The sequence below is a fragment of the Rhinoraja longicauda genome, chromosome 7, assembly GCF_053455715.1.
Source record: "Rhinoraja longicauda isolate Sanriku21f chromosome 7, sRhiLon1.1, whole genome shotgun sequence".
Classification (NCBI taxonomy): Eukaryota; Metazoa; Chordata; class Chondrichthyes; order Rajiformes; family Arhynchobatidae; genus Rhinoraja; species Rhinoraja longicauda.
In genome coordinates, this window is record NC_135959.1 from 72,796,354 (window position 1) to 72,823,806 (window position 27,453).

Below are 27,453 nucleotides of genomic sequence, written 5' to 3' on the forward strand. Positions count from 1 at the left end.
AAGGGCAGATCTCAGGCTGGCTGTTCCATTAATTGATGAGAGAATGCAAAGATATGTTTGGAACGCGAGAATTACACCAATGGTAGCTGGATTTAAACCTGTTCAGGCCTCCAGTGTACTTTTCTTTAGTACGGAAGCATTGGCAAATCCACTTTTGAAAGTGATAAAAGCTCGGGACAGCTTTCTATATAATATAATATAGACACACAGTGCTGGAGTAACTTAGAGGGTCAGGCAGCATCTCTGGAGAAACGGAATAGGTGACGTTTCGTGTCGGGGCCCTTCATCAGACTGGAACAGTTTTTTCTTACAGCTTTTTATATAATTCTGCTGTAGCTATCTACAAAGTTTTGCTCCGAAATGTATTTTTATAATATTTACGAAAACGTTAATCTCCCTGCAAGACACTCTGTGACATTACTAACGTGGTCATTTTAAGTAATACTGTTAGTTTTAACCAGAGCTACAACTAAAGGAAGCCATTTAAACTATTTAACCATTCACTTCAGCATGCTCACGGTCCAATTACTCTTCCAATTGCAAAGTTAACTGCACTTCCCAAAGACGTTATAAAAAATCACAAATTGGCCCTCTGTAAATTGTCCGTAGTGTGTCGGGAATGGATGAGAATGTGGGATAACATAGAACTAGTGTGAACGGGCGATAGGTAGTCGACCTGGACCTGGTGGGCCGAAGGGCCTGTTTCCACGCTGCATCCATAAACGAAACTAAAAAGGGCATTGTTGTGAAAGTATTGCAACAGCTTTGTAAAGCTGTACTTTTATGTAAAGCACAATGTTATGATTACAGGTGTGGAAGAGAATATCCAGCAAATCGTGGGACACGTCACTGAAGGAGTGTGCAGACCTTTAAAGGTAACGGCCCGAGGTGGAAGAGTTTGATCTGGCATTAAGTAGAACTGCACCCGCAGACATAACACTTAGTCAGGTATTGGCTTTGTGGTGTCTTTCAGTTTATCCACACAGATTAGAAACAGATCCTGCTTCGTTTATGGTTGAAACACGTGTTAGTATCTTCATGGTGTTTCCACACATGTTGATATGGTCATGGTGTCTCCACACATGTTGGATTTCATGGTGTTTTCACCAATGTTGGTCTTCACGGTGTTTCCACGCATGTTGGTATGGTCATCGTGTTTCCACGTATGTTGGTACGGTCATGGTGTATCCACACGTGTTGGTACGGTCATGGTGTATCCACACGTGTTGGTACGGTCATGGTGTATCCACACGTGTTGGGACGGTCATGGTGTATCCACACGTGTTGGTACGGTCATGGTGTATCCACACGAGTGGGACGGTCATGGTGTATCCATACGTGTTGGTATGGTCACGGTGTCTCCACATGTGTTGGTATGGTCATGGTGTATCCACATGTGTTGGTATGGTCACGGTGTCTCCACATGTGTTGGTATGGTCATGGTATATCCACACGTGTTGGTGTGGTCATGGTATATCCACATGTGTTGGTATGGTCACGGCGTCTCCACATTTGTTGGTATGGTCACGGTATCACTACACGTGTTGGTATGATCACGGTATCACGGTAGGTGTTGGTATCATGATGGTGTTTGGGACAGAGACGGAGACCAAACGTCCAGCAACCAGTGTCTATCCAGTGTGTATCCAGTATACAGTGTGTATCCAGTGTGCATCCAGTGTGTATCCAGTGTGTGCACATTGTGCACCTACGCGACGACCATAGCAATTGGATAGGAAACATTTAATTTATTTTCCATTTGTTATTCTGTCAGCGTGGACAAAGTTATGCTTCAATAAACGTGAGTGCAGAGAAGATTTAGGAGGATAATGCCAGAACTCCAGGGCCTGAGCTAGAGGGAGAGGTTGGGCAGGCTAGGACCTTATTCCTTGGAGCGCAGGAGGCTGAGGGGTGATCTTATAGACGTGTACAAAATCATGAGTGGAATAGATAGTCTTTTCCAGAAGGCAGAGGAATCAAAACAAGAGGACGTATGTTTAAGGTGCCAAGGGCAGCATGGTGGCGTAACGGTAGAGTTGCTGCCTTACAGCGCTAGAGACTCGAGTTCGATCCCGACTACGGGTGCGGAGTTTGTACATTCTCCCCGTGACTTGTGTGGGTTTTCTCCTAGATCTTTGGATTCCTCCCAAACTCTAAAGACATCCAGATTTGTAGGTTAATTGGCTTGGTATAATTGTAAATTGTCCCTAGTGTGTGTAGGATTGTGTTAATGTGCGGGGATCGCTGGTCGGCGTGGACTCGGTGGGCCGAAGGGCCTGTTTTCGTGCGGTATCTCTAAACTAAAGAAATTAGATTTAATAGGAAACTGAGGGGCAACCTTTTCACTCAGAGGGTGTTGTGTAAATGCAACTAGTTGGCAGAGGAGGTAGTTGAGGCAGGTACTATAACAACATTTAAAAGACATTTGGATAAGTACATGGATAGCAAAGGTTTATAGGGATATGGGCAGGCAAATAAGACTAGTGTAGATGGAGCATCTTGGTTAGCGTGGATGAGTTGGGCTGAAGGGCCAATTTCCATAACATATGACTGACTAGCAAGGAACCTGGGCATACACCGATTAGCCAAATCATTATGACCACTGACAGGTAAAGTGAATAACATTGATTATCTTGTTACAATGGCACCTGTCAAGGGGTGGGATATATTATACAGCAAGTGAACAGTCAGTTCTTGAAGTTGATGTGTTGGATGCAGGAGAAATGGGCAGGAGTAAAGACCTGAGCGACTTTGACAAGGGCCAAATTGTTCTGGCCAGACGACTGGGTCAGAGCATCTCTGAAACGGCAAGGCTTGTGTGGTGCTCCCGGTCAGCAGTGGTGAGTACCTACCGACAGTGGTCCGAGGAGGGACAAACCACAAACCGGTGACAGGGTGTTGGGCGCCCAAGGCTCATCGATGCGCGAGGGCAACGAAGGCTATCCCGTCTGGTCCGAACCGACAGAAGGTCGACTGTGGCACAAGTCACAGAAAATGTTAATGGTGGTCACGGGAGGAATGTGTCACAATACACAGTGCATCGCACCCTGCTGCGTATGGGGCTGCACACGGAGGACCAACAGCATATTAGGCAGGTGGTCATGATGTTTTGGCGGTATTTCAGGCTAATTTGTCAGCTAGTTAGGAATGAGCTGAGGAGAATTAGTCTATGTGTCAGTGGATTATAAATCTGCAGAATGCCCTGCCCCCCAGAGATATGCTTCAATGAACATAAGTGCAGGGATTTACGAGGATGTTGCCAGGACTCGAGGGCCTGAGCTGTAAGGAGAGGTTTGGCAGGCTGGGACTTTATTCCTTGGTGCGCACGAGGATGAAGGGTGATCTTATCGAGGCATATAAAATTGTGGGGTGAATGTACGGTCTTTTACGTGGATCAAGAACCAGCGGGCATAGGTTTAAGGTGAGAGGGGAAAATTCTATTGAATTGCAGCAGAATTGAATTACTTTGGCTCAGTTGCAATCAAGGCCAACAAAAACACCGCCTTCCTAACTACTTGCTGTTTCTCCGGGAATCCCTTTGTGAATTGTCAGTGGTTGGCAGAGCTAAAAATAGTTGCATTCAATTTTGTTCCACATTTCTAATGTGATTGTTTAATAGTTTTGGTTTGCTCTTGCTAACTGCCCAGCTGGTTAGTTTAGCTTTCTTTATGATTAGGATATTTGTTCAAGGCAGTGTGTAGGAAGGAACTGCCGACGCTGGTTTACACCAAAGTTAGACACAAAATGCTGGAGTTACTCAGCAGGACAGACGTACGGGTTTGTAGGTTAATTGACTGGGTAAATGTAAAAATTGTCTCTAGTGTGTGTAGGATAGTGTTAGTGTGCGGGGATCGCTGGGCGGCACGGACTCGGTGGGCCGAAGGGCCTGTTTCCGCGCTGTATCTCTAAATGAAAAAAAAAATGACAAGCTGCATCTCTGGAGAGAAGGAATGGGTGACGTTTCGGGTCGAGACTGTGTCAGGGGAGAGGGAGACTAGAGATATTAAAAGCAGTGCTTCTTTTCTGACTATACGTCATATTTTCACATTTTTAGACATTTTTATATTTCAAAAAGCAAGAGGATCGCCATGGAAGTCACAGAGAATGTCAGAGTTTAGTTTTGTTTATTGTCCCGTGTACCGAGGTACAGTGAAAAGCTTTTGTTGCCTGCTATCCAGTCAGCAGAAAGACAATGCATGATTACAATCGAACCATCCACAGTGTACAGATGCAGGATGTTTACTACAACTGCATACTAACAGCACCCGAGGTCAGGATCGAACCCAGGTCTCTGGTGCTGCGAGGCAGCGGCTCTACCAGCTGTGCCACTGTTTGCCCTTGCATCTTACATATTTACAAAGACCTAGTATGGAAACGGGCCATTCAGCCCAACTTGTCCATGCTAACTAGGATGTCGTCCCATCTGAACTTGTCCCATCTGCAAAATCTTGTGGAGTGCTGTTTGGGCATCTTACAGTTTGTGGTTAGACACAAAAAGCTGGAGTAACTCAGTGGGGCAAGGCAGCATCTGTGGGGAGAAGGAATGGGTGATGTTTCTGGTGAGACCCTTCAGACTGATGTCAGGGGAGTGGGCGGTACATAGATAAGGTGTTTAGAGAAGGATGTGTGAGGTGTGAAGACAGGACAAAGGCACTGGAGATCAATGAAAATGTAGAATAAATCATTGATAGTTGGGAGAAGATAACAACAAAGCAAACAGATAAAATGTAGTCGGAGACCGTAAGTCTGGTCGGTGAACTGGGAAGGAGGAGGAAATTGAGAGAGAGAGGGAAAGCAAGGTCGACTTGATTTTTGTGATTTTACTTACATTTTGTGGTAGTGTGTTGATTTAATATTTGTCTATTAAATCATTATGTTACACTGAGGCACAAAAGATGGACACATTCAGTAACCCCCTCTCAGTCCTCCCATTTATTTTAATTTTGAATCTTTGTGTTTATGGAGCAAAGATGAAAAATGTGCCATGTTTGGAAATGAGTTCACAACCATCAGTACACCTTTTCACTGTACCTTGGTACACGTGATAAGAACTGAACTGAACTGATTAGAGTTGGTTAGTGTTGCAGCAAAGAGGGGACGTGGGGGGGGGGGACAGAGAACAGGGATGGACTCAGCAGGAGGGCCGCACTGGTGGGTAAGGCAAGGCAGCGCCTTTACCACCTCAGACAGCTGAGGAAATTCAGAGTGTCTCTGAGGATCCTTCAATGCTTCTACTCTGGGGCTGGAGAGAGCATCCTGTCCGGCAACATCACAGTCTGGTTTGGGAACAGCTCTGCCCAGGACAGGAAGGCCCTGCAGAGAGTACACTCGCCCCCCTGCAGGACCTATACATCAGGAGGTGCAGATCAAGAGCCAGCAAGATTATGGGGGACCCCTACCACCCCAACAACAGACTGTTCTAGCTGCTACGGTCAGGCAAACGCCTCCGCTGTCACGCTGTGAAAACGGAGAGGATGAGTAGGAGTTAGACAATAGACAATAGTCAAGTCAAGTCAAGTCAATTTATTTGTATAGCACATTTAAAAACAACCCACATTGACCAAAGTGCTGCACATCTGACTAGGAAAAAAAAGAAACATACAGTGGCAGGCAGCCAAACACAACGGCGCGGCCATCTTGAACAAAATGTTAATTCAATCACCCACAGTCCAACAACAAAAGCATTAAATAAGCATCAAAATTACACCCCCAAAAAACCTCCAAAAACACAGTCCAACAATAAAAGCACTAAACAGGCACCCAAATTACCCAACCCCAAAAACCCCCAAAAACACAGTCCAACAATAAAAGCGCTAAACAGGCATTCAAATTACACAACCCCAAAAAACCCCCAAAAACACAGTCCAACAATAAAAGCATCAAACAGGTGCAGGAGGAGGCCATTCGACCCTTCGAGCCAGCACCGCCATTCAATGTGATCATGGCTGATCATTCATACCCCCTGACTCCTCTATCCTTAAGAGCTCTATCTAGCTCTCTCTTGAATGCATTCAGAGAATTGGCCTCCACTGCCTTCTGAGGCAGAGAATTCCACAGATTCACAACTCTCTGACTGAAAAAGTTTTTCCTCATCTCAGTTCCAAATGGCCTACCTCTTATTCTTAAACTGTGGTCCCTTGATCTGGACTCCCCCAACATTGGGAATATGTTTCCTGCCTCTAACGTGTCCAACCCCTTAATAATCTTATACGTTTCGATAAGATCTCCTCTCATCCTTCTAAATTCCAGTGTATACAAGCCTAGTCGCTCCAGTCTTTCAACATATGACAGTCCCGCCATTCCGGGAATTAACCTAGTAAACCTACACTGCACGCCCTCAATAGCAAGAATATCCTTCCTCAAATTTGGAAACCAAAAGTGCACACAGTACTCCAGGTGCGGTCTCACTAGGGCCCAGTACAACTGCACACAGTACTCCAGGTGCGGTCTCACTAGGGCTTAGTTTCTTCCCACAGGCCATTAGGACTGTTAACTATTATAACTCCAGGGACTAAATTTTTTTTTCTTTTCTCCATTCATTTTAATTTATATGCTCTAATTTTTTTTTTGCACAATCCGCAGGCATTGCCACTTTCATTTCACTGCATATCGTGTGTGTGTATGTGACAAATAGACTTGACTTGAACAAGGATGGATCTAGCAGGGGGTGGGGGGGTCACCAAAAACAAAGATGGACCATCGGGTCTTTAATGAGTATTTTGTGACTTTGTCAGTGCCAGATTCTTTGCATACTTGTGCATTACATGTAAGAACAAAGATTTGTCACTGTACCTAGGTACATGTGACAATAAAGTACCACTGAATGGTTGACGTTACAGAAAGCCGATGTGCTGGGAACTGACGGTGTTGAGCGTTGGTGTTGTTTCAGGTCCGCATTGAACAGGTTATAGTGGCAGAGCCGGGTGCAGTATTGTTATACAAGCTCTCCAATCTTCTCAAGTTTTATCACCACACCATCAGGTAAGGCAAAAGTTATTCCGTTACTGATACACCATCGTTTTACTGATATCTCAAGAGTCAGATGCTTTATTGGTTAGGCTGTCAGGGGTTATGGGGTAGAAAGCAGGCGAATGGGGTTGAGAAGCAAAGATGGATCATCCATGATGGAATGGCGGAGTAGACTAAATGGGACGAATGGCCTACTTCTGCTCCTGGAACATTTGAGCATGGAAACGGTTCTATATCTCTCTATGTCACCGTTTATATCTCTCATTTCCCATTCCCCTGACTCTCAGTCTGAAGAAGGGTCTTGAGCCGAAACCTCACCTGCTCCTTTTCTCCAGAGATGCTGCTTGACCCGCTGAGTTACTGGAGCTTGTTGTGTCTATGCTAGCACCATTTGCCCGAGTTTAGCTCATGCCCCTCAAAACTGTCCGTATCCATGTGCCTGCCCAAATGTCTTCTACCGGTGATAAGCTTTTTGTTTGTGTGCCATCCAATTAAATCAGATCATACTACACATGTACAATCAAGCCAGGCGCAGGCACAGCAGGTAGAACAAAGAGAAAATACCAGAGTGTAGAGTATAGTGTTACAGTGTTACAGCGTTGCAGTTGCAGAGAATATGTCCAAAGTCCACAATGAGGCAGGTTACACTTGCTGTGCACGTAATCTTTTCCTTTCCCCTTCCCACAGTGGAATTGTAGGAAACTGTGCTGCCACCCTGCTGACCACGATCGAAGAAATGCATATTCTAAGCAAGAAAATGTTCTTCAACAGCCTGGGGCTTCACGCCAGTAAATTAATGGATAAGGTGATTTGTTGACCTAACATCAATCTTTGCTGCTACCTTTGTAGATCTTCATCCAGTATAAATTAAGTGACGTTGAACGAAAATAACTAACGGTATGCGGTTTTGGAATATTTTCTGTTTTTTTTTTTTTAAACCATTCTTTTTACTCCTGTTGCCAAAACCCACATTTTTGTAAATGGAACTGCTGGAAGACTAGTTTAGTGTAGTTTAGCTTAGTTGATTATTGTCACTTGCACCTAGGTACTGTGAAAAGCATTTGTTTGTTTTCTATCCAGTCAAAGAGAAGAAACTGCAAGTGGTGCTTTTAACAAAACCCTGCAGCAATCTTAGCTGCACGTGCAGTGCACATAATCGTGACTCACAGAGAGGTCTGAAGTGTGTTTTGGACAATGCCTAGTTTTCATTTCTACTTTTTAAGTTTTGAAATGAACACGGTCCACTGTATTTATGCCACGGTCTTGAACATACCTCACCAATAATAATGGGCCACACAAGTTTGAGGCAACACACGCTAACGTTCTGTACCGTTGTTTGGAATTCAAGTCATTGGCTCCAACTAATTAGCTGAATCGTACAAAAGTCATGTTTAGATTATTGTCACGTGTACCGAGGTACAGTGAAAAGCTTTTTGTTGCGTGCTGTCCAGTCAGGCCATACAGGATTACTATCAAGCCATCCACATTGTACAGATACAGGATAAAGGGAATAACATTTAGATTTAGATTTAGATTTAGAAATACAGCGCGGAAACAGGCCCTTCGGCCCACCGAGTCCGCGCCGCCCAGCGATCCCCGCACATTAACACTATCCTACACCCACTAGGGCCAATTTTTACATTTACCCAGTTAATTAACCTACATACCTGTACGTCTTTGGAGTGTGGGAGGAAACCGAAGATCTCGGAGAAAACCCACGCAGGTCACGGGGAGAACGCACAAACTCCGTACAGACGGCGCCCGTAGTCAGGATCGAACCTGAATCTCCGGCGCTGCATTCGCTGTAAGGCAGCAACTCTACCGCTGCGCCACCGTGCCGCCCTGGTCACGGCCGCGCCTTTAGTGCAAGATAAGGTCCAGTAAAGTACGATTAAAGGTCGTGCGAGGGTCTCCAATGAGGTAGATAGTAGCTCAGAACCTCAGCAGGGTGGTCCAGTTGCCCGATAACGGCTGGGAAGAAACTGTCCCTGAATCTGGAGGTGTGCGTTTTCACACTTCTGTATTATTAAAGATGTGATTCTGAAATGCTAAAAGTTTTTTAAAAATTGTTCTACGAATGTCAAGATAAATCTGGATGAACAATGAAATTATCACGTGCTGCCGCTTAAAAGGTCCATTAGCACAATAACATACTGCTAAATATATATTAATTAATAATACAATTTATGGATAATCAAAAGGACACGATCCATGGATGACCGTGGTTGCTGTTAGAGTTACAATAAATTAATAATGAGTAATACTAGGTAACCAGACCATAATAGTCCAAAACGGAAGTCCGTAGTGCAACCAAAACAGTCCATACTAAATCATAGTTGCTAGGGTGAGGGTTGTGTTAGTTTTGTGCAGTGTTCAAGAGCCTGATGGCTGCTGGGAAGAAGCTGTTCTTGAACCTGGAGGTTACGGTTTTCAGGCTCCTGTACCTTCTTCCCGATGGTAGCAGCGAGATGAGAGCGTGGCCAGGGTGGTGTGGGTCTTTGATGATGCTGGCTGCCTTTTTGAGGCAGCGCCTCCTGTAGATCCCTTCGACGGTGGGGAGGTCAGTACCTGTGATGGGCCTTCGATGGTGGGGAGGTCGGTACCTGCGATGGGCCTTCGATGGTGGGGAGGTCAGTACCTATGTTGGGCCTTTGATGGTGGGGAGGTCAGTACCTGTGATGGACCGGGCAGTGTCCCTTGTTCTATATTATAGCATATATTTCATGTTCTGTACATAACACTGTATATTGTCGGTGGGTGGTGCTAATGCAAATATTGTATTGAATGCTAATAAGTCTACACAGTCCTAGACACCGACTCTCAGTGACATAGCGGGGTTTGTAGTGCTTTTTCAGTTCCATTCTTTAGTTACTTTGCTTCTGGGTATTCCCCCCTGACCCCCAGTCCAAAATGTCTACGTTGGAACATCCCAGATTCAGATCCAGTCGGAGTAGAAGTGGGGAGAAAAGGTGTGGGTCATTGATGACGATGTAGGTAGGAACTAATGGTTGGGTTTTAATCCCGCAGGTTGAACTGCCTCCTCAGGACCTGGGACCGACCTCGGCCCTGACCCACACCCTGTCCCTCCTGCGCGAAGTGCTTTCCTCTCATGATTCATCTGTCATGCCCATGGATGCAAGGCAAGCAGATTTTGTCCAGGTAAGCTGAAACTTACTCTGAAGTTTAATTCCTTTGGCCGTTGGCTCTTGGTCATATGGCAATCATATTTGTGGTCTGTTTTCCTGCTTGGCTGAATGCCAAGACCTTGGTTTGAAAAATATCAAAGCTCTTTCATTAGTTTGAACACCCTGAAGAGTTTCATGGTGACAAAATTGCTTTATTGGGGGATTTTTGTCTCTAAAGTAGGGATTTCATGGTAATGGTTCATTTAGTTTCATTTATTTTGTTAGTTGAGTTTATTATTGTCACGTGTACTGAGGTACAGTGAAAAGCTTTTTGTTGTGAGCTACCCGGTCAGCGAAAAGACTATACATACTTACAATCAAGCCGTCCACAGTGTGCAGATACAGGATAAAGGATATAACGTATCATACAAGATAAAGTCCCATTAAATCGACACAAAAGGTTGGAGTAACTCAGCGGGACAGGCAGCATCTCTGGAGAGAAGGAATGGGTGACCTTTTGAGTCTGGAGAAGAGTCTCAACCCGAAACGTCACCCATTCCTTCTCTCCAGAGATGCTGCCTGTCCTGCTGAGTTACTCCAGCTTTTTGTGTCTATCTTCGGTTTAAACCAGCACCTGTAGTTCCTTCCGACACAAAGTCCCACTAAGAGAGAGAGAGCATTCAAGAGAGAGCTGGATAGAGCTCTTAAGGATAGCGGAGTCTGGGGGTATGGGGAGAAGGCAGGAACGGGGTACTGATTGAGAATGATCAGCCATGATCACATTGAATGGCGGTGCTGGCTCGAAGGGCCGAATGGCCTCCTCCTGCACCTATTGTCTATTGTCTAAGATAGCTTGAGGGTCTCCAATCAGGTAGATAAAAGGTCACATATCTAGCTGGTGAGAGGGCAGTTCAGTTGCCTGTTCAAGGAAGCCCAACTATCTTCTGTTTTCACTGTATATTGTTTGTGATTTGATTTTGGTTGAATTTTCATGGAGCTTTTTAAAGTCTGTTCTCGGCAGAGTTTGTGGATACGTTCTCAACCGGGACATCAATTCGTGTTGGTATCATGGTTAAACCAGTTTGAGTGGGCATCTACCCAAAATGCCCCTGAAAATGGTGAGAGGGAAGAGGTTTAAGAGGGACCTCATGGGCTCCTTTTCCACTCAGAAGGTAGTCTGTGTCTGGAATGAGCTGCCCGAGGAGACTATAGAAGCGGATACAATTACGACTTTTAAAAGACATTAGGATAGGTAGTGTAAGAAAATAACTGCAGATGCTGGTACAAATCGAAGGTATTTATTCACAAAATGCTGGAGTAACTCAGCAGGACAGGCAGCATCTCAGGAGAGAAGGAATGGGTGACGTTTCGGGTCGAGACCCTTCTTCAGACTGATGTCGGGGGGCGGGACAAAGGAAGTATATAGGTGGAGACAGGAAGACAGTGGGAGAACTGGGAAGGGGGAGGGGAAGAGAGGGACAGAGGAACTATCTAAAGTTGGAGAAGTCAATGTTCATGCCACTGGGCTGCAAGCTGCCCAGGCGAAATATGAGGTGCTGTTCCTCCAATTTCCGGTGGGCCTCACTGGAGGAGGCCCATGACAGAAAGGTCAGACTGGGAGTGGGAGGGGGAGTTGAAGTGCTCAGCCACCGGGAGATCAGGTTGGTTTAGATCAGATAGGAAGGGTTTAGAGGGATATGTGTCCGCTAAACCCTGGACTAGCCTAGTATGCCAACTTGGACAAGATGGGCCAAAGCGCCTGTTTCTATGCTGTACAGCTCTATGACTCGATTAGATCAAAAGCTTTACCATTCTCATGCTTTAAACCTTTGGTCCACTGCATGATTGATGATGTAGTTGACATTACATCTCGGTATTTCATTTTAATCTGTAAACCTAGATTGTGTTTGTGTTAATTTTTTGTTCTGGTTCACTGCTTCTATTTGTCAGTTCCAAATTGTTTAAAACTTCAAGATTTTGTGTGCTCTCCTCTGAGACATACAATTAATTTTGCACAGGGGAATTGAAATCAAAATTGCAAAAGGAAGCATTAAAGTAAATTAAATTCCTTTCAACACGCAGACATTTTAAAATTCTACTTCATCTTTTCCATCAGTATTATATTTTATAGATATAAAAACTGCCGACATGCATATCAATTAAAAAGCTACATTCTTTTTCCATCATTGTGCCCCCTGGATAAAGGTTTAAAATCAACATGTCAAAAATTGAACATTATTAAAATAATATACAATTATTCACTAAAATAATTGAAAAATTGTAACATCTAGTTTTTAACTTTTAACTTTTTTAACTTTCAACAAATTATTGGTATGTGCAGTCTATCCTGAATATTTGTGATGGTACGTCAGAGAGCACCCGAACAAAACAGATGTTGGTCACCATCATGTTCATAGGTTGTAGGTGCAGAATTAGGCCAGAGAGCATCCTAACACATGGCATCCCTGTGTGGTATCTCAGCTGCACGGAGGCAGAAAGGAAAGCTCTTCAGCGGGTAGTCCATAGAGCTCAGAGGACCATCGGAACACAGCTACCAGCCTTGGAGGGCATCTACAACACACGATGCCTCACAAAAGCCACCAGCATCCACAAAGACTCTTCACACCCCTGCAACAGTCTGTTCGAACTCCTTCCATCGGGCAGACGATACAAGGCCTTCTACGCCCGCACCTCCAGACTCAGGAACAGCTTCATCCCCAGGGCCATAGCTGCTATGAACCGGTCCTGCTGAGCCGGATGGTCACATCGCACAGTGATCCGGCACAGATCTACTTGCACTTTATTCTGTCTTAAAACTGTTACAATTTGTTCCGTTGGGTTGTTGCTGTTTAAATTAATTAAATTATTGCATCGTATGGGAGGCGCATTCCCAATCTCGTTGTACCCCTGTACAATGACAATAAAGATATATTGTATTGTATTGTATTGTATTGTATTCAGCCCATCAAGCCTATTCCGGCATTCAATCATGGCTGATCTATCTTTCCCTCGCAACCCTTTTCCACTGCCTTCACCGCATAACCCCTGACACCCTTCCTAATCAAGAATCTATCAATCTCTGCCTTAAAAATATCCATTGACTTGGCCTCCACGGCCTTCTGTGGCCATGAATTCCACAGATTCACCACCCTCTGACGAAAGAAATTCCTGTGGCTATGGCGTCTGGTCCTAGACTCTCCCACTAGTGGAAGCATCCTCTCCACATTCACTTTATCCAGACCTTTCACTATTCGGTAAGTTACAATGAGGTCCCTCCTCATCTTTCTAAGCTCCAGCGAGTAGAGGGCCCAGCTCCGACAAACGCTAATCATGTGTTAACCCACTCATTCCTGGGATCATTCTCGTAAACCATCTCAAGGACACTAGCCGTAATAATTCGCAAGTATGCAGGATTTCTTACGGACACCAATAGTTTCATGGGGTGATTTCATGTGCGATCTGCTTGCTGGCTTAACGTAGTTGTCCGAAGGTACCAAGCTGAATGGTAATGATTCTCACTTGCTTCCATGGAAGGCAAAGACACTCCTCTTGGAACATCTCACAACTATTCTGATATTTTAACAGTCTGTTATGTGAATTGGTTGAATTTATAAAACAAACTCTTCACAATGTTTCTAAAGCAGGATGGTACAGTGGCAGAGCGACTTGAGCTGCTGCCTCTCAATGCTAGAAATGGAGATCTTGACCTTGGGTGCTGTCTGTGTGGAGATTGCGTGTGACCCTGTGACCGCGTGGGTTTTCTCCAGGTGCCAGGGTTTCCTCCCACACCCCAAAGACGTGTGGGTTTGTAGTTTAATTGACTTTTGTAAATTGCCCTTAGTGTACAGGGAGTGGATGGGAAAGTAGGATAGCATAGAACTAGTGTGAACGGGTGATTGATGGTCAGCGTGACTCGGTGGGCCGAAGGGCCTGTTTCCACGCTGTATCTCTAAGCTTAGGCTAAGGCGAAGGGCCTGTTTCCATGCTGTATCTCTAAGCTTAGACAATAGACAATAGGTGCAGGAGGAGGCCATTCGGCCCTTCGAGCCAGCACCGCCATTCAATGTGATCATGGCTGATCATTCTCAATCAGTACCCCGTTCCTGCCTTCTCCCCATACCCCCTGACTCCGCTATCCTTAAGAGCTCTATCTAGCTCTCTCTTGAATGCATTCAGAGAATTGGCCTCCACTGCCTTCTGAGGCAGAGAATTCCACAGATTCACAACTCTCTGACTGAAAAAGTTTTTCCTCATCTCAGTTCTAAATGGCGTACCCCTTATTCTTAAACTGTGGCCCCTTGTTCTGGACTAAGGTGAGGGGCCTGTTTCCACGCTGTATCTCTATGCTTAGGCTAAGGCGAATGTTCCATTGCATGGGGGCGATGTCAAACGGACTTTGAGCACATTGAAGACTGGGGATGCTGTAGGTATTGCTCAGACTGCGAAACAAAGACTCTGGCTGTCGATTCGATCCATGGTGAAATACTTTACTCTCCACTACCAGGTACTGTCGTGCATCATGGACCCACTGCTGCAGTTGTGCACTGTATCTGCCAGCAACCTTGACACAGCAGACATGGCCACCTACATGGTGAACTCTCTGCACTTGATGAAGACAACTTTAGCTCTCTTTGAGTTTACTGATAAACGTCTGGAGATGCTGCAGTTTCAGGTACCCACAATACTCACAAACCATGGCTGCTTTATAGTGGTCACAAATTACATGGTATATTATGTTTATATTATATTTATATTATTATGTATATTATATTACATTAAATTATATTATATTATGTTATATTAATTATGCTATATTGCATTATGTTATATTAATTATGCTATATTGTTGAATTATGTTCTCTTAGTTTATATTCAATTTAGATTATATTTAGATATATTACATTATATTGCTTACATTATGTTTACATCAAATGATATTTAATTACATGTGATATTTAGATTATATTTTTATAATAATCATGTAATATAATGAACCAGCTCTGCAGAAAGACACATCCAAAACTTTGAACTTTGGTCTCCTAATCTGAGGAAAGACATTATAGCCTTAGAGGGAGTACAGAGAAGGTTCACCAGATTGATCCCTGGGATGGCAGGACTTTCATATGAAGAAAGACTGGATAGACTAAGCTTGTACTCGCTGGAATTTAGAAGACTGAGGGGGGATCTTATAGAAACGTATAAAATTCTTAAGGGGTTGGAGAGGCTAGATGCAGGAAGATTGTTCCCGATGTTGGGGAAATCCAGAACCAGGGGTCACAGCTTAAGGATAAGGGGGAAGTCTTTTTGGACCAAGATGAGAAAACATTTCTTCACACAGAGAGTGGTGAGTCTGTGGAATTCTGTGCCACAGAAGGTAGTTGAGGCCAGTTCATTGGCTATATTTAAGAGGGAGTTAGATGTGGCCCTTGTGGCTAAAGGGATCAGGGGGTATGGAGAGAAGGCAGGTACAGGTTACTGAGCTGGATGATCAGCCATGATCATATTGAATGGCAGTGCAGGCTCGAAGGGCCGAATGGCCTACTCCTGCACCTATTTTCTATGTTTCTATGTTTCTATCAGCTTTTGCTTTTCCCTTAGTGAGTATTGATTGCCGTGATTTACATCTCAAGCATTTGCTGTTTTGATCTTATTCTGTGAATCGTTTTATAAACGAAATGCCGGACGACCTTAAAGTGTATAGAATGTTCCCCTTTCCCCATTATCGTTTCCTGCTGTCTACTTCACAATATATCTATTTTACAAAAGATTAGGCTTAGGTTTATTATTGTCACATGTACCGATATACAGTGAAAAGCTTTGTTTTGCTGGCGTATCAAGGAAAGACACAGAGTGCTGGAGTAACTCAGCGGACCAGGCAGCATCTCTGGAGAACGTGGATGGGTGACGTTTCAGATCGGGACCCTTCTTCAGACAAAACCGTTCAGGTTATGCAAGCAGGCCTCTGTGCCGATGCACCGCGCAGGGTTACAACGCTTGTAACATTAGTGCTATTGCATCTCGTGGTTTGTACAGAAAGCCCATCCAGAGGAGCATGTGCCAGCAGTTCCCAGGTTTCCACAACCTTCACACCAGAGGCCTCTTGACTCCCTCGCCTTTACTTCACCAATCTTCAGTGAAAGTCAACCTGTCACAGTCTGTCCTGTTCACTCACCTGCCAGCCACGCCCACCACGTTAAGCCAACTCCCCTCACCTGTCCACTCACCTGCTCCAGATCACCAATCAAGCCAGCATATAAACCCTTCCTGCACACACACTCTTTGCCAGATTGTTCTTAGCCGTCATGCAAGACTCTCCAGCATTCTCTCTTGGACTGATTTCCCGTTGCCGACCCTGCCTGCTCCCGACCTTCGTGCTTCGTCGTAGCCCTGGTGAAAGCCTCGGTCTTCTGTCCCCGACCACGAGCAGGTAGAACTAAAGCTCATTCTAAAACTACTTCCTTGGTTCCGTGCGCTGCATTTGGGTCTAGGGTCTACCTGCGGTCCGTTACACAACCACTCGATTGAAGTAAATGGGACCAAACCATGGCCGGGATAAAGACAAGGGAGTCAGTGGACTCTGGTGTGCAGGTTGTGGGAATCTGGGAACCGCCGATAGGTGCTCCGCTGGCTGGGCTTTCTGTACTAAACCACGAGATGCTGTCAGTGCAATCAGCAACGTTACAAACGGAGTCCATTGCAACTCCACGTGGTGCATCACTGGAGAGGCCTGCTTGCAAAAGCTGCATGGTTCAGTCTGAAGAAGGATCCCAGCCCGAAACATCACCTACCCATGTTGTGAAAAGATGCTGCCTGACCCGCAGAGTTAATCCAGCACTGTGTGCCTTTCCTTGCTGTGGGATATCCTTATTTGGGATATGTTTATACTGCTCCGGTTTACATGATCGGTTAGAAAAGGTGACGATTCCAATATCAGCAACCTCTCCCATCAGGCAAGAGGCACAGAAGTGTGAAAACGCACACCTCCAGATTCAGGGACAGGTGTTATCAGGCAACCGGACCGTCCTCTCACCAACTAGAGAGCGGTCCTGACCTCCCATCTACCTCATTGGAGCCCCTCGGACTAGCTTTAATCGGACTTTACTGGACTTCATCTTGCACTTAACATTATGTCCTTTATCCTGTATCTGTACACTTGTGGACGGCTCGATTGTAATCATGTATAGTCTTAACGGTGACTGGATAGCACGCAACAAAAAAGCTTTTCACTGCACCTCTGTACACATGCCAATAATAATTATCAACTAATCTAACTAAAGTAAACTCTACACAATGTTGTGAACGAGATATGGATGCTGCTCGAAAACTCTGATCTATGAGATCTATGTTTCCTTCTGCAGTTTCCTTTTACAGTGATCTATGTTTCCTTCTGCAGATTGAAGCCCACCTAGATACACTAATAAATGAACAGGCCTCCTTTGTGCTCACCAGAGCAGGGCTGAGTTATATTTACAACAGTATACAGCAACACAAGCCCGAGCAGGTAAACATCTACTGGCAGGGTTGGGTGTTGGTTAGGGGGGTCCACGTATGTCACATCTCTCACCCCTCTTTTGTTCAATGCCTAGGGCCCGTTGTCCATCCTTGCCCACATGGATGGTGGATCCTTGAAAACTGCCATGGTAAGTGTCTAACCATCTTCTAAACATTCATGAACAATACATTAAGGCATGATGTTGTGTTTTGCAAATTAATAGTTTCAACCATAAAAATCAAACTGCTTAAGAACACAGCGGTTCAAACGTCACCTGTCCATTCCCTCCACAGATGCTGCCTGACCCATTGAGTTCTTCCAGCACTTTGCTCCAGATTCCAGAGTCTGTTGCCTCTTTTGCGTCTATAATTGTAACCAACTCTGATACTCAACCTATTTTGATTTAGTTTAGTTTAGTTTAGTTAGGGATTTATGCCTCTAAAATAGGGACTTCATGTTATAGTTCATTTAATTTCATTTATTTTTTAGCTTCGTTTATTATTGTCACGTGTACCGAGGTGCAGTGAAAAGCTTTTTGTTGCGTGCTATCCAGTCAGTGAAAAGACTATACATGATTACAATCAACCACCACAGTGTTCAGATACAGGATAAAGGGAATAACGTTTAGTGCAAGATACAGTGCAGTACAGTCCGATTAAAGCTAGCCCTAGTTGGTGATGGGATGGTTCAGTTACAATAGACAATAGACAATAGGTGCAGGAGGAGGCCATTCGGCCCTTCGAGCCAGCACCGCCATTCAATGTGATCATGGCTGATCATTCTATCAGTACCCCGTTCCTGCTTTCTCCCCATACCCCCTGACTCCGCTATCCTTAAGAGCTTTATCTAGCTCTCTCTTGAATGCATTCAGAGAATTGGCCTCCATTGCCTTCTGAGGTAGAGAATTCCACAGATTTACAACTCTCTGACTGAAAAGGTTTTACCTCATCTCAGTTCTAAATGGCCTACCCCTTGTTCTTAAACTGTGGCCCCTTGTTCTGGACTCCCCCAACATTGGGAACATGTTTCCTGCCTCTAACGTGTCCAACCCCTTAATAATCTTATACGTTTCGATAAGATCTCCTCTCATCCTTCTAAATTCCAGTGTATACAAGCCTAGCCGCTCCAGTCTTTCAACATATGACAGTCCCGCCATTCCGGGAATTAACCTAGTAAACCTACGCTGCACGCCCTCAATAGCAAGAATATCCTTCCTCAAATTTGGAGGAATAACGTTACCTGATTCTCCATTGACTGAAGTGCATTTTTTTGTGTGGTGCTGTAAATCAGCTGCTTTGTGACCCAGAGCACTGCCTGTCCATCCCCTCCTGAGATGCCACTTGTCCCGCTGAGTTCCTCCTGAAAATTGTGTAGGGAAATAACTGCAGATGCTGGTCCTGAAAAGTGTTCTTTTGATTCAGGTCCCAGCATCTGCAGTTTCTCCTCAAAACTGATTGGAAGTCAATCATTGAGGGCGGCTGTGGAGGAACTCAGTGTGCCGAGCAGCATCCACGGGGAAACTCCTTCCCCCGCACAAATATTGCTCCATCTGCTCACTTTCTCCAGCCATCCTTTGTCGCACTTGATTGAGGGATGTGTTGGGGGCCAGAACTTCGATTTTGTATTTCCAGCAGCTGAGGATTTTTAATTGAAGGGTACAACATGGTTTTCAGGCTCGTGTACCTTCTTAGTTACGAGTTGAGAGCCAGGGGGGTGATTTAATTCAAGCTTGGTTGATTTTTGTAAACCATTTCAATCTGAAGTGTGAGATGATTGTGGCGAGGGAGGGAGGGAGGGAGGGAGGGCTGAAGGAAGGGAGGGAGGGATGGAGGGAGGGAGTGATGGATGGAGGGAGGGATGGATGGAGGGAGGGAGGGATGGATGGAGGGAGGGATGGATGGAGGGAGGGAGGGAGGGAGGGAGGGAGGGATGGATGGAGGGAGGGAGGGAGGGAGGGAGGGAGGGAGGGAGGGAGGGAGGGAGGGAGGGAGGGAGGGATGGATGGATGGAGGGAGGGAGTGATGGATGGATGGAGGGAGGGATTGATGAATGGAGGGAGGGAGTGATGGATGGAGGGAGTGATGGATGGAGGGAGGGAGTGATGGATGGAGGGAGGGATGGAGGGAGGGATGGAAGAAGGGAGAGAGGGATGGAATGAGGGAGGGATTGAGGGAGGGATGGAGGAAGGGATAGATGAAGGGAGGGGGGATGAAGGGATCGGAGGGAGGGATAGATGGAGGGAGGGATAGATGGAGGGAGGATGGATGGAGGGAGGGAGGGATGAAGGGATCGGAGGGATAGTTGGAGGGAGGGATAGATGGAGGGAGGGATAGAGGAAGGGATAGATGGAGGGAGGGATGGATGGAGGGAGGATGAAGGGATCGGAGGGAGGGATAGATGGAGGGAGGGATCGGAGGGAGGGATGGAGGGAGGGATAGATGGAAGGAGGGAGGGGGGATGGATGGATAAAGCAAGCAAGTTGGCGAGAGGACGGTTTGGTTGCCTGATAACAGCTGGGATTGTGTGATGTGAAAATAGTTAGTATTTATTCCCAATTCCCACTGCTTTTTTGCAATGGTCCGTGTTGGCACGGTGTACCAGCACCTCTGAAAATTGAAAACATGGATTTTCAAATCTTTAGAATTTTTAATATAACAAAAAGATCCCTAAAGTTAAAAAATAGTACCGATAATATTAGGCGGTCTAGCCCTTCAGCAGCTTCTAGGATGACAATCCGCCACAGACATTGACAGCAAAGATCGATATGTGTACACGCATCTTTTCTGCACAAAAATTCACTGGCCGTCCCTAATACTCTAACATGATATATCTCACGATCCACACCTGATACCATTAAGTGTCAGCCACTCTATTTGCACGTTTCCAATCAGTACTGGAAGTCTTGTGTGACAACTATTTTAAAAACACAACTCCAAGTCTGTTCACAAAATGGCCAGCTTCCAATTCTCCCGATGAGCCACTTCATCGTGCAGTGGATTTGATTTCCAATCTTTTCCACTCTCTGCCATTTCCTGAAAGGAGTTCAGACACAAAGCAGTTTCCACCTGAAAAACCGGCAGGAAATCTGACCAAAAACAACAAGCAAGGCACATTCCTGTGTGCGAGCTCGGTCCGTGGATCTGTGAGGTGACCCGAATGTGCTTGCTTTGTGTTGCCACAATCTTCCATCTCTCCCACTCTTGAGCAACACGGAGAAAACAGAATCAATGAATCATTTTCTTTGGCGATCACGACTGGCGTTTAAAAGGGGAATGTTGGCACAATTCGTGTAAAGTATGTTTCTCTTCTCACTTCTATCATAAATCTAGCCTGGCCTCCCTGCGTGCACAGAGAGCGCTTGTCCAGTCATTGTGGAGAGGAAATGGCCTCAACAACTGTGTTATGCCATGTGAGGCCGCTTCCTTCCTGACGCCCTGCTACGTGAAAACATTGAGGGGAAATCTGAATTAACTAAGGTCATGTTTCTGCTGTGTTTCTACGCAGAGCTACACTTGTAAACCCTGAGCCCCAAAATAGACTACATTGTCTCTTTCATCTTTTTCTAACTTTGGAAGCACACAGGCACTTTCTTGCTGGGTTCAGATTTTTTTGCATCAGTCAGCTGGCTTCTTGGGCTAAGGCGAAACAAGAGTCAGGCACACTGATATCTGCGAGAGCCTGGCTTTAATACCAGACTAAATCTGGTATTTGGCAGACCCGCCAAAGGATGCCGTCAAGGACCACATAAGATACTGTCACTGGGAACTGCAGATGCTGGAATCTTGCGTAGAACACAATGTGCTGGAGCAACTCAGTTTCGGGGCAGTCGGCATATGTGGAGAGAATGGACAGACGGCGTTTCGGGTCAGGTCCCTTCTTCAGATTGATGGAGCAAGGGGGGAAGAAAGCTGGAAAAGAGGTGGAGGAGGTGGGACAAAGCTTAGTGAGTGATAGGTGGATGCAGGTGTGTGGGGGGGGGGGGGGGGGGAGTTTGATTGTCAGATGTCTGGACAAAGGCCAGAGATGAAAAGACAAAAAGTGTGAGGTAGGGATGGAAGAAGCATGAAATGTGAAGCCAGAGGAAGGAACATTGGTGGAAATCACCCCTGTGCAAGGATCAAGAAATGTGAGCTGAAAACAAAATAAATGCTATCTATTCCCCTCATGGTTTTATACGCCTCTATAAGATCCTCCTGCGCTCCACGAAATAAAGCCCTAGCCTATGCAACTACTCCCTATAGCTCAGGCCCTCGAGTCCTGGCAACAGCCTCGTAAATCTCCGCCCCCTTTACAATGGTGGCACCCAAGGTCAGGTTTGAACTGAGGTACCTGGAGCTACAAGGCAGCAGCACTCACTGAATATGGATCTGTTCTTCACACAACTTGCTTCTAATGCATTGATATTAGTGCTGATATAAAACTGCAATTGCCACCAATCTAATGGTCAATGGTTCTTTATTAATCACATGTACAGTGAAATTCTTTTTTCGGCATTCAGTTCAGTAAAGTATAGCCACACCCAAGCACAATCTCCGATTAGTGTGTAGAGATATTGCACTGAGACCGCGTGCAAGAGTTTGGCGCCATTTCCAAAATGCAGTCTGGTCCGTCCCCTAGAGCGGTGCCCGATCCAGGCGAGCCCCAGGCTGCTGCAGGGCCTCCAGCCCTCGCCTGCGTCCGGATCGTCCAGTGGACCATCATCCATCCCTCTCCTGGCCCGGCCACCTTCAGTCTTCATGCACCTTGAGGTCGCGGAAGATAAGACCCCTGGTTCACTCTCTTCCTCCGAAATGAAGAAATGTTAGTGCCTGATGGCAATGATTATAGGCTTGTGCAGTCTTGTTCTGCGAACGTGACTGTGTGTGAGTGATGACTAACAATTGCACGCTTGTGTTTTGTAGGTGCAGTTTGATAGGTACCTGTCTTCACCAGATAGTCTATTAATGCCGCAACTGAATTTCATTTTGAGTGGAACACTAAAGTAAGTGTACGTGGAAAGATCCATTAAAAATGTCACATGGTTCTGCTCACGACCTGAAAACTTTTAGTGTTGTTGGCAAACGCATCATCCAAGTGGAAACAGATTTAAGTAGATGGCATTGGTTCATTACTGACACGTGTGCCGAGATACAGAGGAAACTTCAACTTGCATGCAGGTCATACCATACATGGTACAGCATCAGTGGCACCACGGGCAGAGCCGCTGCCTCACAGTTCAATCCTGACCTCGGGCGCTGTCTGTGTGGAGTTTACAAGTTCTCCCTGTGACCAAGTGAGTGTTGTCCTAATGCTCTGGTTTCATAGAGCATTAGGACATACAGCGTGGAAACAGGCCCTTTGGCCTAACTTCTCCACACCGGCCAACATGTCCCAGCTACACTAGTCCCACCTGCCTGTGCCTAGTCCATATCCCTCCAAACCTGTCCTATCCATGTACCTGTCCAACTGTTTCTTAAACCTTGGGATAGCCCCAGCCTCAACTACCTCCTCTGGCAGCTTGAGTCAGGGGGTATGGGGAGAAGGCAGGAACGGGGTACTAATTGAGAATGATCAGCCATGATCACATTGAATGGCGGTGCTGGCTCGAAGGGCCAAATGGCCTCCTCCTGCACCTATTGTCTATTGTCTATTGTTCCATACACCCACCACCCTTTGTGTGAAAAAGTTACCCCTCAGATTCTTATTGAATCTTTTCCCCTTCACCTTGATCCTGTGTCCTCTGGTCCTCGATTCCCCTACTCTGGGCAAGAGACTCTGTGCGTCTATCCGACCTATTCCTCTCATGATTTTATAGACCTCAATAAGATCTCCCCTCATTCTCCTGTGCTCCAAATAATAGAAACCCAGCCTACTCAACCTTTCCCTATAGCTCACACCCTCTAGTCCTGGCAACATCCTCTTAAATCTTTCAAGCTTGATGATATCTTTCCTATAACATGGTGCCCAGAACTGAACACAATACTCTAAATGTGGCCGCACCAACGTCTTATACAACTGCAACATGACCTCCCAACTTCTATACCCACATCCCAAAGGCATACGGGTTTGAAGGTTAATTGGCCTCTGTAATTTGCCTCAAGTATGTATAGAGTGGATGAGAAAGTGGGATAACATAGAACTAGTGTGAACGGGTGATGCTGGTTTACAAAAAAAGACACAAAGTGCTGGAGTAACTTGGGTCAGGCAGCATCTCTGGAGAACATGGACAGGTGACATTTTGGGTCAAGCCTATCAATGTTCTCTGAGATGCTGCTTGAGCTCCTGAGTTACTCCAGCTTGAGCTCCTGAGTTACTCCAGCTTGAGCTCCTGAGTTACTCCAGCTTGAGCTCCTGAGTTACTCCAGCTTGAGCTCCTGAGTTACTCCAGCACTTTGTGTCTTTTTTAGCATGTGAAGGATCCGATGTCGGCAGGGAGATGCTGTTCCTGAATCTGGTGGAATGTGCTTTCAACATTTTGTACCTGCAGCCCAGGGGGAGAGGGGAGATGACTGAGGTGAAAATGGTAAATGGACACAAAAGCTGGAGTAACTCAGTGGATCAGGCAGCATCTCTGGAGAAAAGGAATAGGTGACGTTTCGGGCCGAGACCCTTCTTCAGACTGAGAGTCGGGAAAGTGAAACGAGAGATATCGACAGTGTTGAAGAGAGATATAGAACAAATGAATGAAAGATGTGCAAAAAAGTAACGATGATAAAGGAAACAAGCCATTGTTAGCTGTGGCCTAGGTGAAAACGAGTTACAGACAATGAGACTCAACAAGACGACTTTGAAGCTGGTACAACTTGGGTGGGGGAGGGACGGAGTGAGAGGGGATGCAAGGGTTACTTGAAGTTAAAGAAATCAATATTCACACCACTGGATTGTAAGTATGGGCGACCTCTCCTTGTAACTCAAGCCCGCAAGCCCAGGTAACATCCTGGATTAGTAAAACCAGCCTTCCCAGCGCAAAGGTGTTAAATGTCAGAGAGCTGTCGTTGCGATGGTGCAGGGAGAGAGACGTCGTTCGGCTGTGGGACTTCTCCTCTTATTCCAGTTTTATTGTCCTCCAGGGAGAAGATATTCAAGCGGTCCACGGAGCTGGTCTGTGGAGCCTACAATGACATCCACACCACAGTCATGAATCCCACCAACGATTACAAAGAACCATCGGCAATTTTGCAACGATCCCCACAACAAGTACAGACGCTCCTCTCCTAATAAATCCAGGCTGCTCCTGCCTCTCCCCGGCACTGTACATTAGGTATTTAGTTCTCCCTTTCAAATTAACATTTCATTTCGTTTGGGTTTATTGCTTCCACTATGAATCTTGTTTTCATTCGATCTGTGCCTTGAACAACATTAGCTCTGATCAAAAACTATCTCCAAAATTTGTAATTAGCCAATTTTATTTTGTACGTAATGTATTTACAGATTAAAGGGAAAGGCAGTTAATGAACAAAATATTTTTCAGACCCAAGGATCTTGACCCAAAACGTCGCCTGTCCATTCGCTCCACAGATGCTGCCTGCCCCGCTGAGTTCGTCCAGCACTTTGTGTTTTACTCAGGGTTGCAGCGTCTGCAGAATCTTGTGTCCTCTCCTCACCTGCATCCACCTATCACTCTGTCCCGCCCCCACCTCTCTTTTCCAGCTTTCTACCACCCTACTCTATCAGTCTGAAGAAGGGTCCCGACCCGAAACGTCGTCTGTCCGTTCCCTCCACAGATGCTGCCTGACCCGCTGAGTTCCTCCAGCACTGTGTTGTCACCTTGCCCGTATCTCTGTCAGCAGTAAGGATTTAACATTTCATGATGTGATTAAGATGTTTGCATATCTTCAGAGGGAGATGGAAATCTAATGATCTGAAAGACAAGGTTTGTGATGTTGTTGCTGATTTTCTGTAATTGTTCTACCGGCTGAGGGCTAAATCTGCTCCAAGCTGGCAGTTAGCAGTTATTGATCTGTCCAGTGAACGTTGTATATTCTTGTCGATGGCAATTAAAGCCAATGTTCTGGGCAACCACCCTTCCAAAAGCAGTGGCAGCCCTGGTAATGCTGGTGGAGGAAGTGGGCCCTTTGTTTTCCCTCTGACCACTTACGACAGTTCTGCTGTCAAAAATTGTAATAGAATCTGTTTGTAAATAATAAATTGCAAATAATATCCAATGCGCTCCATAATAGTCGTGTCGTTCACATTTTTTTTCATTCGTTACCGAGCTTTCAAAACATGTAGCATTGTGTATCACCGGACTGATGAATCCTCCTTGATGATTGGACATGTCACCGACAACTCTCACCAACTTCTACTGATGCACCATAGAAAGCATTTTATCAGGATGCATCACATCTTGGTTTGGGAACAGCTCCATCCAAGACCGCAAGAAATTGCAGTGAATTGTGGACGCAGCCCAGACCATCACACAAACCAACCTCCCTTCCATTGACTCCATTTATACCTCGCGCTGCCTCGGCAAGGCCAGCAGCATCATCAAAGACCAGTCTCACCCCGGCCACTCCCTCTTCTCCCCTCTCCTAGCGGGGAAAAGGTACAGAAGTGTGAAAACGCACACCTCCAGATTCAAGGAACGTTTCTTCCCAGCTGTTATCAGGCAACTAAATCATCCTACCATAACTAGAGACCAGTCCTGAACTACTATCTACCTCATTGTTGACCCTCGGACTATCTTTAATTGGACTTTACTGGCTTTAACTTGCACTAAATGTTATTTCCTTATCATGTATCTGTACGCTGTGAATGGCAGGATTGTAATCGGGTGTTGTCTTTCTGCTGACTGGTCAGCACACAACAAAAGCTTTTCACTGTACCTCGGTACACGTGACAATAAACTAAACTGAACTGAAACTGAACCTCTTCTCCATTCTTCCACTCCCTCCTTCCAACGTACACCTTCCCTGCTTCACAACACAAGGGTGGAGAACTGGATAGATCAATCTGGACTGTCATTAGGATCCTCGACTGGTAAAGGATTCACCACTTTGGTTGGCAGAGTTCAGTTTGGAGACTCAGCATGGAAACGAGCCCTTCGGCCCACCAAGTCCACACCGACCATCAATCACCCATTCACATTACTTCTATGTTATCCCACTTTCACATCCACTCCCTGCACACTTGGGGGCAATTTACAGAGGGCCAATTAACCTACAAACCCGCACGTCTTTGGGACGTGGGTCAAAACCGGAGCACCCGGAGGAAGCCCACGTGGTCACATGGAGAACCTGCTAACTCCACCCACCGACAACGGCCGAGGTCAATGTTGAACCTGGGCTCTGGCGCAGTGAGGCAGTGGCTTTGATATTCTTCAACCAATATCTTCCATTTTAGCTTCACGTTTGGCCAGGTCGAATGCCTTGAAGCGTCTTCTGGATCAGGTGATAATCATCATTGAAAGATGGAATTTAAATTCAGGAGAAACACACCTAATGGAAGTCGAGACAGAAGAAACTGCAGGCACAAGACACAACGTGCTGGAGGAACTCACCGGGTCAGGCAGTCTATCTGTTCATTCCCTCCAGTCTGAAGAAGGATCCCGACACGACTCGAAATATCGTCTGTCCATTCCGTCCACAGATGCTGCCTGACCCGCTGAGTTCCTCCAGCACTTTTTGTTTGCCCAATAGAACTTGTTTAATCTGAATCTAAGCAGGTACTGAGGCATTCGGGGCTGTGCTGGGGTGAGTGTGGTAACCTTTAAACACGTCCGAAACAATCTCATTCAACAAATCTCTGCAATCGTTTTGTAAAGTTGTTGCTGATTTAATTATTCCCTAGATTGGAAGGATGCGTGGAGGATAGGAAGTAATTGATGTTGTCAGCATTTGCTACCAGACACTTCTTCATCCTTAGCTTCCAACATGTCTCACAAAGCTG

The 27,453-nt window shown here is 45.7% G+C and overlaps 1 protein-coding gene across 1 annotated transcript in view; it reads left to right on the forward strand.

Moving 5' to 3' along the window:
• Nucleotides 1-26,416, forward strand: part of cog6 (component of oligomeric golgi complex 6) — a 70,469-nt gene extending 44,053 nt beyond the window's left edge. Inside the window, exons 11-19 of the mRNA XM_078403225.1 lie at nucleotides 811-875; nucleotides 6,890-6,981; nucleotides 7,657-7,774; nucleotides 9,997-10,128; nucleotides 14,599-14,766; nucleotides 17,488-17,595; nucleotides 17,681-17,734; nucleotides 22,488-22,567; nucleotides 24,636-26,416. Coding sequence (XP_078259351.1) covers nucleotides 811-875; nucleotides 6,890-6,981; nucleotides 7,657-7,774; nucleotides 9,997-10,128; nucleotides 14,599-14,766; nucleotides 17,488-17,595; nucleotides 17,681-17,734; nucleotides 22,488-22,567; nucleotides 24,636-24,783 — 965 coding nt within the window. The 3' untranslated portion in view covers nucleotides 24,784-26,416. The remainder of the gene's footprint in view (nucleotides 1-810; nucleotides 876-6,889; nucleotides 6,982-7,656; nucleotides 7,775-9,996; nucleotides 10,129-14,598; nucleotides 14,767-17,487; nucleotides 17,596-17,680; nucleotides 17,735-22,487; nucleotides 22,568-24,635) is intronic.
• The last annotated feature ends 1,037 nt before the right edge of the window (nucleotides 26,417-27,453 follow it).